Here is an 18,975-nt window from a genome sequence, read left to right as displayed (position 1 = left end):
GTGGAAAAATGTCTTTTTCTTTTTCTATTGTCAGTCTTTGACCTTTTGAACTCCCTGTTTCCTGAAGTCTGTTGCCAGACCATTAGTAAAGACAGATTTTGATTTTTGGCTTCGTTGTCCAACACTATTGGATTGAGCTAATCTATTTTCATGTAGTGCAAAAGTATAAGTGAAAGGAGAAACCAACTTTTTCAAGCTTACAAAAATGTGCCTTTTTCCATCCCCAGTCTTCCAAGATTGCTCTCACTATATCTACTAATGGCCTTCCAAGACAAAGTGTAAATAGCCTCTTTTCTAATGTTCTTTCCATGTTTTCCTTCTGGCTTAATATTTTTCTGTCTTCCTTCTATACTGGGATTGATTGGAATTTTGGAGTCCATGTGAATTTTCCTCTGTACTTCTTTCTTCAGGTTCCTTTAAAATGTGTTTTTCTGTTGGGGTCTGTCATTGGCTTTTGGACCTCTCTTTGTAGGTTTCAAAATGTTTCTTTTGTTAGTTTCTTCCATTCTCCCTCATTCCATGTCTTAGTATGCATTAAAGCCCTACCACAGAAATATTTATTACAATTTTACAAATCTATATATATCAATCCCCCTTTCTTTCAGTGCTAAATCTTTCCTGGTTTGAGTTCTGTTCATGTGACTTTTCCTCAACTGCCTTCATGACAAGTGAACATGAACATCACCATCTTTCTGTACGGTCAGTCACGGAGTTTTCTTACAAAGTATGATTTCTGTCCTGCACAGTCTCCTTAGTTCATTGTTCCTTCCCCAGGATATAAGGCAGTACTCTTATCATCACATTCACTGAACTCTTCTGCTTTTTGCTATGCTCCTCTCCTTTTCCAGACTTTCATCTTTGAATTTCTTCAAGGACTTACTTTCTAGTCAAATCTCATGAACATGTTCACTTTGTTTTTTGCCACAGTTACTGTGTTCTTGTTTCCATCCTCACTTCATGTGTTCTTTCCTACTTCTTTCGTGTCTGCTTTTGTTCCACTTGGACAAATACCCAAAAAGAGATTTGTAATGTTTTCCATGTTTTTTTCATATTTCCTTTTATGATTCACCAATTCTTTTATGATTCCCTGCACATCTCTCATTACAAGCACATAGCTATCAAAAGAAAAAAAAAGTTATGTGAGTAGCTGAATATGCTCACTCTCTGTCTTTTATTAGATATTCCTTTCTGGGAATCTCTTGAAATTAATATTTCTTCCCATAGTGCCTTTACATACTGGTATTTTTGACAGTTATAAAAAATATATTTTCAAAATACAGTAGTTTTTTATAGGCTGACATATTTTGACAGTGCATTGTGACAAAAAGTGTTGGACTTGTGGAAGATAAATTTTGAGCAGTCTAGCCAGAAAGATGTAAATCAGCCCCGAGTGTGCATTTTAGATGTAAATTGATTCTAGTATTTTCCCAATACGATATTAAAAGAAAGAAGGAAAAGAAAAAAAGAGAACATTCTATCAAATGAGACACAAAGTTGTCCACACACTTCTGAAAGTCAAGATAAATAATTTTACACTTGTATGGAAGGCAAACAAACCTTACCCTAAGCATCTGGTGGCATCCCAGACTGTCACCCGCAGTTCAGCTTGATTTCAGAATTCACTTCAGATTGTGCCTGCAGCCTGCACTCCCTACCTCCCACCTGACTGATGGGTAGCAGTGTTTCCTTTAAACTGCCAGGGAGCACTGGAGCATTTGATCCCAAAATGTTTTCTGTGCTATATTAATGATGGTTTTTTCTCACTAGGGTTTACATATACGAAACAAGAGCAAAAGTATTTGCATTTTATGGGTATTTAAAATGGATCTCACATCCAGAAAGATAAAAAAGGGCCCACATGCTTTGTGTGCTGTCACTAAGCCTGATGGTCTCAGTTGTGGAGCACAATAAGGGCACAAAGGAGGTTGGCATGTTTTGGAAGCTTGTGCATATATGTCCATGTTTTCTCTATGGCGTGTCTGGCACTGTAAAGTGGCATTTTAAGGGACTGGACATGCATGTCTCTTTTTTAAAAAATGTGCTGGGTTTCGTATATCTTTTTACAAAGATACCTGTAATGGACACATGCTGAAGCCTGTAGCTATTTCATGGATATCATTGGATTTATACTAATGTTGAAGTATCTCCCACGAATTTTGTGTCTCATCATCTTTAGCTGCATTTTTGTAAATTGAGAATCTGGAGAAAAATGGAATATTAAGTGTAAAATATGTCAGTTTGTGTGGTTCGAGCTGAGGTTTGCTTTTTTGAACATACCCTTCCTTGCTTTGCTGATCACATTTGTTCAGAAAAGATTCTTTAGCAACCTAAGTTACTTTCATTTGTGGCTAAATATCTTTAGATTTTAGCAGAACAACTTTTTATTTCTTCACAGAACACACAGTGACAGAAATTAAATCAATTATGCATTAGAAAGAACTGTAGCAAGTGTATTTTCACTGCACTGAGTTGAGAGTGACTTGTCAACGCTAACAGCTCTGAATCAAAGAAATTATGTTTTTCTTTTTAACAAGTTCCGCGGCTGTGATTCACAAGGCCCACAGGATACAAGCTTGCTGGTTACTGCAATCAGTTCAGTGTCCAGACTGATAGGAGAGGACACAAATGATTTATAAGTGTGTGCCTTCCAAACACCCATTTATACACTTGGGTCTTGCCATTAGTACCAGGCAGCATTCTGCCTGTACCCACCTTTTGGGTTATTGAAACATGGTGACCCTCTTCTGTCAAGAAAGGTGATTTTTTGCTAAATCTGTTCGAATGCTACTTTTTTTAAAAACATGAGTTTGTTTGAAACACACTGTCACTTACAGAAGAGGTGATATAAAGACACAAATGTAAATCAAGCTAGCTTGTCTTCCCCTTTCTGCATGTATTGCTGCAACGGAAAAGAATTATTGCATCCATTTCTCTTGATACTGATTGACTTCTTCAGATTGACATGAAGGAATTTGAGTAGCAGTAATAGACAAAGGTTTTATTAAGCATGAAGTGTATTCTGACTTGAGAAAATCTGGAGAGTGAAACAGGAAACGAGAATCTATTTGGAGGAAATACATTGCATTTTAAATCACAAGAAGTGATTTAAAAGCTTCAATTCTCAAAGCATTGATCTGTCATAAAAACTTGAAAAAATATAACTGATTTGACAGTCTGTGAGTTGCTTGATTAATACACATTGTTGAATTCCTAGACTTGTATTCCACTGCTTTATATGTGCCGTGGTACTTTCTTCAGTCTGGGAGAACTCAGATTAAATTTGTGATCTCAGACTGGCAGAATACTGAGGGAGGTGGTAGTAGTGGGTGATACTGATAATAGCAGCTACGGTTGGTCTTAGTGCATCTGTTTCTTTATATTTGCAAGAGTTTACAGGCATGTTTATGTTTAGCTGGAATTCATGTATTCCCAGCCCATGTTTTCTAACCTCCTAATGATTTGAGCAAAATGTTTATATTCCTAAACGTCAAAATAAAATATTTGACAGTCCACAAAATTTAAGCAGCTTACTTGTGGTTTCTGCCATATTCATTCAGTATTCATGCAATTTTTCAAATGGAAAATGAATTTTGAATATTGCTTCACTTCTTTTATATATACTATGTGCAAGAAGTATAACAAAAACTAAAGAAGGTTCTTGGAAGCTCTCTGTGGTCGTGCAACCTTGTCCTCAGTGTAGTGCAAGGGGCCAGAGTTAATACCCACACTTGTTCCCTGCTGAGAAATTCACGGTGAATCTAAGCGTCTTGGTGTGTTTTGGAAAACCTTTTTCCTGGAGGCTTCCATTTTTCTAGATCCTTTCCTTGGGTGGTTGTTCTTTCAGCTTGGAAGCAGTAGGAGTTTCAAAGTGAACATAAATCAGTTGGAGCTGGAAACCAAGGTTGTACTCTTATCTGTAAAGACACTTTCCATCACATGAGCTTACCTAAGTGAAGGGAAGAAGGAATCATATAAGCTTCTAGGAAGGGAAATTATAGTTAAGGTATAAGGAAGAAAAATTAATGATGAAGATAGTTAAGAAGAAAAACAGCATAATTGCAGATGGTGTGGACCTGTGTCATAGGAAAATTTTAATAACCTCTACAGTGACAGATTGGTCTCTAGCATTGGGAGATAAAATGGATGATTTTGTATGGGAGGTGACCGCCTTGCACCTGGCACTGCTAGGATTTCTGATCAAAAAACTCTGTACTAAAACAAGAGGAATGTGGTCAGCCACACTGAGGGAGAGCTGGCAGGGGCACAGGAGACAGAATGTTCTCAGACATTTCTCGTTCTGGCTGTGTAAGTTCTGCTGTCTACCAATGGACCCTGACCACGAGATCTGGAACTGCTATCTAAATGCTCTGATAGGCTCATACAAGTGTAAGGTAGCTCTGGTTGTACAGACTTCAAACTACAACTCAAACCTTTTACAGTAAGAACTTGAGAGGCTACTTGCCAGGCATATAAAATCAACACAGTACAGCCTGTGTAAATAACTGTTGTGGGAATGAAATAGCTGCTTTGCTTTTATTATTGTGATGTGTGACCAGACAATTGTCTGCCAGTAGCAAAATGCAATGAGATAATAAAGCAGCAAAAAGTAAATTGCATTAAAATCCTTTTTATTTTTTTCCCCCTGTTCAGAACAGGAAAAGGTTTAACTTTCTTTTCCTTCTGACTGCAGACTGTCAGCACAAGTGCTTCAGGGAGTACAAAAAAACAAACTGTATTCAGTGTGGCTGGTTAGAAAGGAAAATCTGAGTAGTCACAATTTTTTTGTTTTGTTTTGTTGGGTTTTTTAACTGTGTCTCCCAGCAATCTCATGACTGCAGTATAATGCTTTAGTTTTTAAGCAGGAGCTTGGATTAATTCAGTTTCAGTGTTGTAGATTTTAGTGCTAGTATAAGTAATAGAGTATCATGTCAGGGAAAGCAGCCTCTAAGTTCAGTTTGTGCAGTAGGTCTGACATACCCTGTCTGACATCTCATATGGCCAGTTGTAATCACTTGTGGTGTCATTCAGCTAATCAATAAAAGTTTACATTAATGGAGATTAAATGTCCAACAGGCATAAATATTCTTGCTGTCACTGAGTAGATGGATTTTTGCCTGCTCTAAATCTTACCTTTGGTATTTACCCATGGTACACTTGTAAAAAAAATTATATCCTTTATGATACTTTTAATTTTTGTCTCTATTTTGGAAAAAATAAAACCCTTACTTTTTGCTGATACATCTGGTACTTTGAGTGCTTAAAAACAGCTCAATTGATTACTTCTGATTTAGAAACTTCTGAGAAGGAAGTTACATAACAAGGCTGGGAGCTCAAATATGTGAGTTTTGGCAGAGAGCTGCGGAAGAAAGGCTTGTCTGTAGCAACCTCACAAGAGAAGAACTTGACATTTTGAAAAATTTTTATTGACCAGTGCGAACAGGGAACGGGAAGTCAAATCACTCTCACAGGCAATCTGCAGTCTTTTCCTTGCTGACCTTTAAATGCCACTTAGTGTCATCAGAAAGTTAAGGAAATGCTAATAACAGGGCTTTGGGTAAGAAAGTTATATATAGGGGACATCTTTTGAAAACAATCATAAGCTGATTTCCATTTCTGTGCACATCGGGTTTTGTAAAATGGAATTCTCACAGTAGTACAGTTATATTTTTAATAGATTAATCTTACTTTTATTTATATATGACTTTAAAATTTTCAAAGTGTCCATAAGGTACCAGAACTTCCATTTATTATTGAAAAGGAGGTAGTATGAAAAAGATATTTTACAATTGCATTCTAGGTTGATGACCTTGGAACAGAGACTGACATCAGCTCTAGGCTCTTAAATTATCTTGTGTTGAGTTCAGCACGCTATGGGACTTTAGAAGTCTTGTGGAAAGCTGACTGCTCAGTGTCTTTTGAAAATGGGAGTGGTATGCCTACCTCACCAGGTTACTCTTAGCCTTCATACTTCTGTGTTTTTAGCAGTCCCTATTTTCCCTTCAAAAATATCTTTTTTGAAATTTCACTTAGAAGAACTGGTAGGAAAAAGTCTCAAAATTAAATTGCTGAACCCAAAAGAAAACACCTGGTACATTAGGGAAGAAGAAGGAAGTTCCTTGAATTTCAAAAGTTTAGTGAGAGGGAAAAAAACTATCTGACAAGTTTAACATGAAACAGTGATGGAACCTGATGGCACCATAGGTAGGTATGGCAGTTGTTTCTTGCTTCCTTCCAATATCTACTTCATGGAATTGAAGTGGACTCTAATCCATGGTTTTGCTTCAGTACATATTCCAAACCCTTGCTCAGCTAGTGTCTAACCTGTCTGCTGACCTACGCTGGTCTATCTGGTTTTGTGTTGGGTTTGCTTTAATTCAGGGGGAAAAAACAACCCCAAACCAAACTGTTTCTTTTTCTTGCTAGTTTGCATTAATTAATTGCTGTTTGAACTGGTAGCAAAGTGCTCGAACACTGGTGGTTTAACAAAGACTGTGATTTTTACAAGTTGGGAGACATTTTTGAAAGCTCTTTATATAATTAGTTTCCATGAATTTTCTTTTTATGAATTGATTTTTCTTTTTTCCTTTTTTTTTGTTCGCTTTTCTTGTGAAACATAGGGATTCTGTGAACTGATTTGGATTCTGAGCAGAGTATTCATGCTAACCTGTTTCTCAAATGAAATGGAGGATAAGGGCTGACTTTTTTAAGCCAGCAACATTGGCTGCAGTTCCTGAGCTTGGCTTTCCTCACTTACACTGCTGTAATTTGAGTAATTCAATCGGTTCTTTGATAAGAAATTAGAAAAACAAGAAATGAGAGATGGTTGGAGTATTTGGCATGTACATATCATGTCCCTGCAGTTTTGCTTGATTAATGTTGTATGCTCTTAATAGTTGCCTTGCTAAACTGCCTGAAAAACAATCCTCCAAAATCCCGTGATTTGGAAAGAAACTGCATCACATCTAACTCAACATAAAATATAAAAGCTGAATTAGGTGTTGTCTCTCTGTATTAGTTTTATGACAAAAGACAAGTCATGCCACAACCACCTGTCAGTGTTTTGTGTCCAGGGTTGTTTTTTTTCTCTTAAAGCTAATGAAAATGACTACACACATGGGAGAGGTTGAAGGTCTGCCTCCAGTTAGGCAAAGCTCTTGTTGCTGCATGAGAGGGCTTTCAAAACTAGTTTGCAATTGTCCTCATTCCATTCCCCTGGAAGCTGTGGCGAGTTTTTATTTTAGGGCAAGTGTCTTTACATGAGCATTCTTGAAATGCTCAGTAAGGGAATAATGGGCTTGATATAAAGGTTGGACTTGGAAAAGAAAACATAGATGAATTTGCAAGGTTGTTTGGTTTTTTTCTATCATTAAAGTCTTTTTATTATAAACTACTTATAGTATCATGGAAGTATTACCCTTTTTTCCCCCTGTATGTTCTGTTAGGAAATCCAAGCTTAAAAACAGAACAAACCAGCTTTAAACTGTTTAGTTGTTCATCACTGTATTCCTTCACAATGGCCTGTAGCTTTGAACAGGATTCTGATAGATCTTCACCCACAAGATCTTGTGATAGAATTGAATATTCATTTAAAAGTGGTTATGGCCTATAGTCTTACCAGCATCCTGTATTTGTAGTGCTAGGAGGGAAGTCTTAGGACTTTTTTATTATTTTCATACATCTTTGTCTGCAATTTCTCAACCCCTATATCCAGAAGGCTAAAGAACTAATACAGTCACTAAAGCATACCTGCAGAATCCACTTTGAAATTGTTTTGTTCAGTTGTTTTATAAATATGTGAAAAGAGGAAACTACTTCGTATTTCACTCTGTGAACCCTGCCATTTCTGTAGGAGTAAACAAACTTTATTTGATAGTACCTTGTACAATATGCACTGATAATACTTAAAACTGGTAGCTTACAGATGAGATCATTATTTTTTCCACTGCCCAAGATACAGGGCCAAGACAAGACTATTTCTTTATTAGATTATACCTAAACTTTTAAACCCCACCTTCTACTTCAAACTTTTTTCTTTATTTACTAGAAGGGTAAAGATGTTCTTGATGCCATTCAATTCAGAGAAATTGATGATGAAAAAGGTGTGGCAAACACAGCTTTTAGTCAGAAAAGACTGGTTCCATGCCCCGCTTGTGCTAAATACATTATTCCAAGATGAAGTGTGCTGTGCAGTGTGAAACATAAAAGTTAACAAAAGCATCTAAGTCAGTAATTGGTATCATATGCACAGTAAATGCAGGACAAGGCACGAATCTGTTTGCATTTCAGTTGCTTTCATGGGAATCTACAGAACATGGAACTTTACCAGGCAGTAAAGGAGCCTATATTATATATATTTCTGCATTGCTCTATTTTTTAGCTCCTTATCCTTTATACATGCTTCCTCAATGGTCCTAAAACTAAATGAATTGTGTTTTTAAGCTTGCTGCCCTGTGTTTTTAATTTTTACCTAAGCTTGAACTTGGCACTTCTGGAAAAAAATTATCCTTTTTTTTTTTTAAAGTAATGGCATTTGGGGTGGCCTTTGGTTTCCTGCCAGTATGTATTCTGTGGTTTTGGACAAAATTCCACCAGAGAGCTTTATGTCCTACATGGGAGAGTTTTGTAAGTGTGGTAGCATGTTCTGTTGTGATAAGAACAGCATTATCAACCATGCTCATCAGCCTATGTTTCCAGAACTGCTATTCAGCTCCAGGTCATGGTGAAGTGGTATCAGTGGTGATTCCACAGGAGATATTTCTGGGAAGAAGTTACAGTCAAATAACTTAATTAAAAAGTAAAATCTTCAATTTAATATGGAAAGTTCTCTTAATTAAAAAATGGACAAGGTGACTCAGATTTTGAGGGAAAAGTTTTTGCATGGTTTTTATTAGCAGAATAAAATATGTATTGAATTTAAGAGTAAAAGCTAAAATTAAAATGGACATTCTCAAGCAATCCTACTTCTAATCTTTCGTATTTGTAGAGTTGCTGCTATCTAACTGGATATGTTTCTATTTGTATATAGATATAAAAATGTATTAAGGTTCTGTAATCCATTAAATTTTTTCCATTGATTTTATTAAGTTTTCAGTGAGAGCTAAATTAATTTTTAACAGTAAGGAATTACTGAAATAGTTTTCTGTTTCTCCTTTCATCTGGGTTTGTTAGAATCCAGAGTGGTGCCTGTCAGTAGGACTTCTTTTCACCAAGTTAAATGGCTGTTTTCAGTAGGTTGTAAGTGATTATGCTTGATTGTGCATGTAAATTGGGAATAGTTTAATGGTTACAGAATTTCTCTTATATAAATCTGCAGAGAAGACTCAGGTAAATCAGGCAGATTGATAATAAAGTAGACAAGCCTGAGACACTGACAGCATTTTATTAATACAGTGTTCTCATTTAAAAGTAAATCTTGCTTCCAGAAATGTTTAACACTCGTAATTTAAATGTGACTGCAAATGCATTTGGATAACTGTAATTATGTGTCTTGATGTGAACTTTATATTTTAAATAGCAAGCAGCAGCAGTGTTCCCATCAATACTACTGTTAAACCGCAGTAGGTGCTTATCGCGCCTCCTGTCTTATTAATACCGCCTGTAAGTTTTGTTCCAGTCAACCTTTGGAAGTTTCCAAAAGTTGGAGTTCGCAATTCACTAGGTTTGGCAGGGGAACATACATGATTATTCATATCATTGTTTAAACGGTAACCAGATGTGTCTTGTTTTTCTTCTTTCTTTCCCATTGTCTTTAAAGAGTGATGTTAATCCAAGATGTTAATCCATTTACAGGGGTTTTCCACAGCACCAAATTCCCCTTCGGTGAATTCTCGTTCCAGTAGCCTGGGTTCATCACTGTCCCTTGGTAGCATCTCTGGAATGACAGCAAACCCAGAAGTGAAAAAGCGCAGAGCACCTCCTCCACCAGCTGCGACACCAGTATTGCCGAACGCGGAGGTGAGGGGACAAGAAGGGACAGCAGCACAGGTAACAGCAACACCACTGAGTGGGCTCCTTTGTCTGGTGTGCTGGGTACCATCAGTTCTTTCAGCAGTCCTAAAGCCATTCACAGGTATTTGATTAGCTACAGCTGACCAAAACTCCATCTTGCAAGACAAAATTATTAAAAGCCTTAGTGTTTTGTACATACTTACTGAGCTCTCTTGAGACTGCCCTGAGCTTTCTCCCCTGTCAAGAGTCATTCTAAATCAGAAAAGTTTTGTGAGGTGTTATGCTAAGAGAAGGAGGGTAAAGAAAAAGCAAGGCAGAAAAGCTGGAAATTGTATAAGGTGACTAGGTATCCTTACTGGCCTGGGCAGTCCTGGAGAACAGGGGAAAGTTCTAACGAGAGATGAAAACCTTCAGCATATTGTTTTGTCTAGACACTTGTCTTAGCTGTCGCCTGTATCCCTGTTTCCAGTGCTGCCATGGGATACCAGAATATCTGCTCTGTTTTCTGAGTTGTGCTATGTGACCTTTTAAAGCAGTGCTCTGGTTGTGCTTTTATAAAAGGTCACCGTTCCGCAGTACATTATCAAGGATTAAACAGAAATGGGGGGAAACCTTTTTGAGGACCTAAGCCTTTAAAAAGAATAGAGCTAAGGGGAGAGGAAATCGCTCTTGCTTTTATAGTGACACTCAGGTGTGTGTTGCTAAACCTGCACAAGCACATGAAGTCTTCTGGTTCCACCAGCAGCTAACAGTAATGCTGTCTAAATGTAAACTGTAGAAATCAGTGTGTAAAGCTAAATACGGGTGCCAAAGAAGAATGTAAGGAGTCAATATCATCAAAGCTGTGTAATGTGGACTGACTCTTCTCTGCTTAGGGCTTGTCACCTCTACAGCAGACTGATCTTTGGAAAGCAAGGTGTCCGAGTGCAAAACGGAGTCAGAAAGGAGTCTGAGTTCTCTATAGAGGGAGAGGAGGAGCAGCCTGATGCTGAGTCCCACTCCCTGTCACTCTCTTATTTATCTGCATTAAGACATATGTTAAATGCCTTCTTAAGTGAAGTATTGTGTAATAGAACTCGATCCACACTCTTGGTAAAGGATTGTGGATTTTTATTTTCCCATTCTTAGGATATCTGTGATTGCTGGAACTTAGCAGTGTTTCGTCTTTCAAAATTGGAATATATGCCTTTGAAATAAAACTCATTTATAGACACAGCTGAAGAGAAATAACAATGTTTCTCTTGCAACATTTGTGCACCTTTTTTCTTAAAATTCCCTCTTGAAATTCCTATGTAAATATTTTTATGAGGTTTCTTACGTCCCCCATAGTTAAAGATTTAATGTGTTTAAGATAAATAGATCTTCTCACACAAAAATGCTTATGGTATTATATCTCCTAAGTTTATACAAGTGTGGTAATCACAGACTACATTATTCTGCCATTCTCTTTGTATGATCTCCCTGCAGTATGGCATGGAGATTTTAAATTTTGATGCACAATAACACTGCAAATATAAACTCTCTTTAAACATACTAACATTTCTATTTTCAACATTGTTGCAAAGAGGCTAAAGTGCTGGTTTTCTGAAGCCATTGGGAGAAAAGTATATATTTTATTTATCACAAGTAGTACACAGTACAGTATCAATTTCAAATTCTCTTAGTCTGAAGGACAAACTACATTGAAGAAGGGAAACAGATAAAGGTTTTGTCAGAGGATTTTCCATAGCAAAGTTCATTTTGGGCAAAAGAAATGTCCTGTGTAGCTGACAAAGCCAGTGAAGACCACGGTAGAGGTGCTGGAGTATAGTTGGCTGCATTTGTTGAGTAAAGGACATCTTTCTGGGAATGATGGCATAGGTAAAAATGTTAGAGAGTTATGGTGTGTTTCTGAAGCTCCCAGGCTGAAAGTTGTTCAAAGGCTGCCATGTAATTTTAACAGGAATGAGTAGAATTGAAATAAAGCACAAGTTCCATGAAGCAATCAAAAACTGAGGGAAGAAATTAATTATTCAGTATTATGGGGCAAGGTAGCAACAGAGATATTGTTTATAAGAAAACCCAAACAGTTCCATTTTATCTACGTGCAGACAAGCCAGTTTGCTGTGAAAATAGAGTAAAAAATCTCAGGGTGTACGTTTATTTCTTTAGTTTATGGGAAAGAATTAGCGCTGATCTTTTTTTTTCAGGGAAGGACGTCAATTCCTTATTAATGGACTTCCTTCCAGAAAAAGATAAGATGTTTGTTTAGAAAACTTTATTTATGTGCAACTGTTACTAACAGGAAGATCCTGCAAAAGGGGAACATTTTTATTTCCAGTGAAGCTAGCACACTAATAGAAAATGAAAAAGGTGGTATTCTGAACTTCCAGAAGGTTTTTTTTCTTTTTTAGCTGCCTGTTTCCATAAAATTGTGCAGGAAATAAAATACTGTAGCTGTTATGAACACCTGTAACTTTCCAACCCAATAAGCCTGTTATTTTTAACCCATTGTTATGCTCCAGGCAGACATGATTCTTTAGGGTTATAGATATCTCATCTCCCTGCCTAGTGGTTCCAAAAAGAAATTTCTATGTGTCTGAAGACTGGGGTGTTTTAGTTTATGCTGTACATTTAGATTTTCTCCACTTCCTTTTCTGGATAGGTGACTTAATGCAATATCATTTTACCATCTTGCAGCTTTTGTTCCTGTAGGGCTTAGAATAATTTATCTCCTTGTGGATAAGGCCCCGGCAGTAACTTTATTTACTTTTTAGTACAGCAGCATAAGTTTTCCATGTCTATTTAAAGGTAGTGTTCCCTCTGTAACTGTTTTAAATCTCCCCTAGAAAATATTCATGTCTGTTCAGAGTGTGCTGAGCATGCACTAAGTAGTATGCAATGGAATGCAGAGTCAAAGGAGTCTGCAGATTTCTTCCCTGGAGAATTCACCCCTGGTTTTTTTTTAAACGTCTTCCAAATGATGCTATTATAGAGTGAGAAGTCACTTGAAAAAGTAATCTTCAAAAGGTCAGGGTATATAACAATAATTCCAGGACAAAATCCAGTAGGTTTGATGCTTACAAAGCAAGGAGGTCCTCTCCTTTCTTAAGTTGCAACATGGAGCCCACACTGTCCAAAGAGTAGAGCAGAACAAGGTAGGGATGAGTTAAAACTGAACACCCTGTGCAGTCTTTGTTGTCTGTCACAGCACTCCAGAAGATGTGCTAGCAGAATTTGGGGCCACCTTCAGGTAAGCATAGTGTAAACTGATTCTGGCCCCCGCCACGCCCCCAAAAAAGCATGCACCATATAAACAAAATATAAGAGAAGATCTGTATGAGTATGACATTGTAGACAGAGTACACAGAGAAAAGCCACACGTGAAATCTGACAGAATTACAGGCATCTCCTTAGAGGCTTATTCAGTCATCTCTCTTTAAAAGAAACATGTAAAAGAAATGTGTTTTTCTTGGAAAAAATACCCTTTTGGAAGAACCTGAAAGAACTGTGAAATTGAGTATTTGAGTCTTTAGGAAGTCAAGTGTATTGTGCACTGGCAAATTAGTTTATGGGAATAATTACTTTTTTTGTTTTTTAACATGTATGGGGAATATACAGAAATTGGAGTGGGGGAGATAAAGTTGGCCTCAAGCTTTTCTTCAAGAGCTTTGTCTATGAAATGAAGTGGTTTATTCAGAAAAAGTTAATGGGTTTTTTTAGAGACAGCATAGAGTTAGAAGTGCCTTCGTGAGTATAAAAGCTCTGATAACTTCAAAAGTCAGAAATGCAACTTGTAGACTGTGATAAAGGAGCTGTGTGTTACTTCAGCTGCTATCATTTTCAGAACAGAAGCACTGTAATATAATAGGGAAATGTAACAGGAGGCATCAGGGATTTTTTACTAGCCAGTCAAATTCCTGTACTAATAGAAGAATGGAACAGTATATCAGATACAGTAGTCTAAAATTTGTTTCACAGACTTTAATTTTAGTTGTTATCTGGCAAGACAGTGGGCTTAAATAAAAAATGTGTTGATGTTTTTAGTGCAGGTGAAGAACTGGAATCACACTTTTAGAAGGTTACATTAATAACCAACACAATTTTCAGGTTTATTTCTGTTTTTATGTAGTCTCCTGTATGTTGCTACAGATGAACTAATGTATATAGCATACTCTGTGGGGTTTTGCTCTGCTTCTTACATTCCTCTCTTCTCCATTTAGATCTCAAATTTGGGTTGCTGGGGGCAGTTGTTGACTCTGAATTATTAGTCAAGGCCGTATTTTAGAGCAGAATAATTGCGCCCAGTGTTTGATCAAGGCTGATATTTTCTCACTAGTTATAACTTATTCATTGAAGAGTCTTACTCATCTGAATAAAAAAGCAAGAGAGTGAAAAGAGAGCCACAGGTTTATTCTCATCATTTCTGGCAATTTTCTTTCCCACTGTCCACAGTTAAAATAAAACAATTTTATACCTAAATAAGAAGTTTGGCTTTAAGAGAATCATCATAATGTGAACAAATGTTAATGAGACTTTCATATATTTTCTGGAGAAATAAGATACACTAAAAATCTGCCAAAAGTCTTGCTTATATAAAAGATATTTTCAGCTATGCTTTTGTAATCTTAGGGGATGATCTCTTATACTGACTGCCACCTAGGGTGGTCCTCCCCTCCCTTCCCCTCCCTGAAATACTTGAAATGACACTGCAAATGAGCACAGCATATAGTGAAAACATACCTGGAATTCATTCTGCCTGCAAGAGCCACAGAATAATCTTCAAGCAGTAAAAATAAAGGAGAGGCAGTAAAGGAAATGTATGATTAATTTAATATTGAAATCACAATTAACATATTAATTTTTTTCAAAGTGTTATTAAACTGTAGACTCATCCAAATTTTTAGAATCAGTCCCTGAATTTGCAGTTCTTAAATTTCTCATGTGTATGTGTGTATGCTACAGGCATGGACTTGGAACCTACTTGGAACTGTGACTCATTATCTTCTTTAGAAGTAAGATCTATTTTAAAACAGTGGCCAAGATTTTTAGAAATTGTTAGCTCAGCTGTCCATAATTAGGAAGCTGATTTTGGAGCTTGATGTTTTCTGAACTTTTAAGATGTCAGAAGCTACGTCTGGTTGCTCAGCAACTCAGTATCTGGCCACTCTGATTTTAATATCATATTATTTTTCAGTGTACCACCTTCTGTCGCCAAAGGAGTTTAAATTGAGGTTGTTACTACAAAAATCGGAGCAAAGCAAGCATTTCTTCCAATAATGTCCCCCCAGCACAGCAGGATTTTTTGCACAGTTGTCTTTCATGCATGTTTGCATGAAGTGATACCATCTTACTTCTTTATACTCTAATGCCACAGATTTCTGGTTTGCTGCCTGCAAGGATAATCTTGATTGATATAAAATCACACTGTTGCTGTTGTTCTCCTCAGGATTCCAAAATGACGTGCTTCCCTGTGGCTGCAAATTAAGCCTTAAAGCCATGAACACACATCCTGTAGAACAATGTAGAGTAAGTTTTTGCTGCGTACATCTCTGTCAGTATGGATGCCACCAGTAGATCTCTCTGTCTGTGTGCCCTGTGAGTCCTAAATCTGCTTTGTCCCTGGGTATTGCTAATAAATCTGATATTTCAAATAGTAATACTCCTGCAGTTGGCTTTCCCTCTGAGAAACAGCCAAGTCTTCAGGAAGAACCTGTGTTTGTGTGGATGACAGCCTTTTTTCCTCACAAATTTTCTTGGACTATGAGAATCGTCATTTTATAAGAGGATCATGATACCAGCAGGCACTGCAGTTGTAGGAAGTTGAGGGACAGAAGAATCACAGCTGAATGAGAACACCTACCATGGCTCTTACTGAACTGAGAGTTATTGTAGGCAGCTGTCTAAAACCCACTTAATTAACACCACCTCTAGAAGCACAGTACTCTTACCAGCTTATTTTCTTCTAATTCTTCCTTTGTGCATCTGCTATAATTTATTTTTGTCTAAAGTTCACTCTGATCAGAGTCCTGTGTCCCAAGAGAAAAACTTTCAAATTAATTTAGATTTACCTGGTTGGTTGAACCTACTTTTTGTAGAAAATATAGTGGTCCTGCTTGAAGGAGGGGTATGTTTCTTGTTCTCCAACAGGATCCATTTATGCTATAGGTATTTTCTTCCATTCTACCTTGTACTTTATTTCCCTACTTCTATATAAGGTGCAAGGTAATGAGCAGTTCATGGGGGACGTGTGACAAATGTATTCTGTTTTAATAAAAAGCCCAGAATTCAACAAAAGGGTGGATGGATTCAGATTCCTTATCTCTCTATCATAGGTTACACCTAAACCAGAAATGTCTACTAGAAGTCAACAAGATATGAATGTGTGCTTTTTTTATCATCTTTTAGAGAGGAAGGGAGGTTTCTCTTGATTCAAAGGTCTTCTGGGTGAGGTCTTCTCAACCTTTTTCTTATGACACATTTCCTTTCTCCTTTAAGTGTTCTGTGAATGTATTTTCATTTTGCTTTGTGGGTTTTTTTCTGTGGATCATCCAGAAGTCTCCTTTGAGAATAACAGATACATTTTTTCACATTCTGAGGAAGGATGCAATGAATCAGTTTTTGCTGTAGGAAAAAGCTGTTTTTCAAAATGTGTCTTTTATTTCTACAACCTACTGCACCTTCTAAGTTACTTCTCAAGTTTTTATAAGTTCCCTGAGGATATGAAAGCAGGATTAATTCAGAAGGAGGAGGGAGAACACTTGACTGACTTTTAAATTTGTTTAAAATGTTGATTTAAAGTTAATTAATGACTGGGTTTATATGCCTTTTTTAATTGTTCTGATTTAGATTTTCTTTTTGTGCACAGAGGCCTGAAATGTGAATGCTGCATGTTATTTTTAGAAGTGTCTTTGCCTTTGTTCATTAACTGAGGATGTCATAAGTGTTAGCTGTGATTTTCTCCAATCTTTGTGGCAGACTTGTTAGAATTCTCAAGCAATATGTGATATCTCTCAACAGCATTTTTGTGATGAGGGCAGGGATATTGAATCTTTATTAAAGAAGCTCTTTGTCTGGAACGCTGTTCAAATCCCCAAGTTATGTAAGCCTTAAAGAAGGAAGCTAGTTTTTTGTATTAGAGTTTGGATATTGGGTGCTGGAGTGCACATTTTACTGCTGTAGGATGCCAAATTAAGAGGCTGAGGACTTGTTAGACAATTGGTATGGGGCAGTATTTTGATAAGGTCAAAGGGGCTGTGTGTCTCTCTCTCTCTCTCTCTCTTTCTCACTCTCTCTCTGTTGATACAGATAAACAGATAATTATTGATAAACCAATTAAGAATGGAGATTATATTTGTTTTATTTGTTTCTGTGTTTCACATCAAATTCATGTAGCAATTGGCTTCTTTTGGATGTACCAGACTGTAAATACTGCATGGTAATTACAAAAATTTTCCATTAGGCTTTTAGTGTCTATGGGGTTTTTTTGTGCTTTTCTTCCAGTCATTTTACCTGACATTTTATTTAGAAGCTAATTTATTTCATTTGTGCATTTCTGTAGATGTTGAGAGTTTATTGGTATCATGGAGTCTTTTTCCTTTGTTCATGGAACCATATAGAAATAATTTATTTTGTCTTACTCTTTGGCCAGAGAGTTGCCTGTTATTCTGGGATGGTAAAGCAGTTGAACTTGGCTTAACATTTTTCACAGATTAAGGTTACTGGCACAGACAAATGATAAACATCAAGCTTGTCCAATAACAGAGATAAGGAGTGCACTTCAGTTCTTTGTCTAAGGAGCGCGCTGTAGTTCCTTTGTCTGAACAGCAAATGTGTGAAGTATTCTCAAGATGGTGCACCAGAGACTGCAGTGCTATCTGAAACAGGAAAGATTGTATAAAATAACTGCGTCTGTATTAAGTCTCTTTCTACTATGTGGAGCAAAGAAATAGAGAAAAAAATTACTCAGTAATACTGTTAAATACTGCCAATGCCACATTCTAGTTTGTCATGAAGAAATTCAGAGAAGATAGGTGAAAGGTAGAGTTGGTGTTTGGAAAGCATAAGAGATATAAAAAAAAACCCCAAGCCTCCTTATCTGGCTTATATACTGGAAAAATTACTAGAAATATAATAGAGAATTTAACCAGTTGGCATCTTTGTGAAGATAATGAATAGGGTAAATGTAGCTTTAGTAAAAAAGAAACCCTGCTTTACAACTCCTTTACAGTGCTTTTGCATTCAGCAAACAGATGGGTGTGATCTGGTTGATACAGTCTGTCTGGGTTTCCACAAAGCTTCCAAGTTCCCTCATCAAGGATTTCATAAGGAAACCAAGTCTCAGTTCCATAATAAGGAAGATCATCTTACTCTTAAATAACAGACAGTAAAGAAAAGTTGCAGGTTAGGACTAAATGATCTCCTCATCTGTGGTGAAATGTTGCAGCAGCCTTGGAGTATTTGAGCATCCATGTTGATCATATTAAGAAGTGAGGCGAAAAAGAAACAGTAAAGTGAGAAGTTTGTTGCTCCTGCTTGAGTTATCTGGATAGCAAGGACCAAGGCTGAGTATGACACTAAAAGTTTACATGGGCTTAAGAGGAGATTGAACAAATGCTGCATGGATGACAAATCCGTTATGAATTTTGAAAGATAAATCACACCAGGAAGTCCCTGAAATGAAGGCGGCTGGTGGCTGCAAAAGTATTTGGGAGAAGGTAGTACTGAATGTACCTTTCCTCTTCTGCTGCTATCTTGTAGGTACCTGCTACAGTCTAATAAAGAAGCCTGAGCAGAATCCTTGATCTAACCCATGCGTCTATTTTTGGAGAATACTGAAGAGAGTCGTACTCAAATAATTGTCTAATATGATCTGATATCACTCCAGAAAAGTCACAGGCAGCATTCACAATGACTTCACTAGGTCTTCTTATCTGTGGTAATTTGATGACCAGAAAAACATGTTTCTCATTAAATACAGAAAGAGCTGCCTTTGATTACTATTCCCAGTCATCAATCTCTTTGTTTTGTACTCCTAAGTGCAAAACT

At 37.0% G+C, this 18,975-nt stretch overlaps 1 protein-coding gene across 16 annotated transcripts in view; it reads left to right on the top strand.

Annotated features, from left to right (window-relative positions):
* The window catches only part of COBL (cordon-bleu WH2 repeat protein), a 206,425-nt gene that overhangs the window by 123,712 nt on the left and 63,738 nt on the right, over positions 1-18,975 (top strand). For 15 of the 16 annotated variants that reach the window (XM_048312776.1, XM_048312749.1, XM_048312734.1 and 12 more), the window contains one exon: positions 9,790-9,984. In XM_048312776.1, the coding sequence (XP_048168733.1) occupies positions 9,790-9,984 (195 nt within the window). The remainder of the gene's footprint in view (positions 1-9,789; positions 9,985-18,975) is intronic. The other variant, XM_048312679.1, reaches the window with a different exon arrangement.

Source organism: Corvus hawaiiensis, chromosome 1 (assembly GCF_020740725.1).
Source record: "Corvus hawaiiensis isolate bCorHaw1 chromosome 1, bCorHaw1.pri.cur, whole genome shotgun sequence".
Lineage (NCBI taxonomy): Eukaryota > Metazoa > Chordata > Aves > Passeriformes > Corvidae > Corvus > Corvus hawaiiensis.
This window is presented reverse-complemented; position numbering and strand designations above follow the sequence as displayed.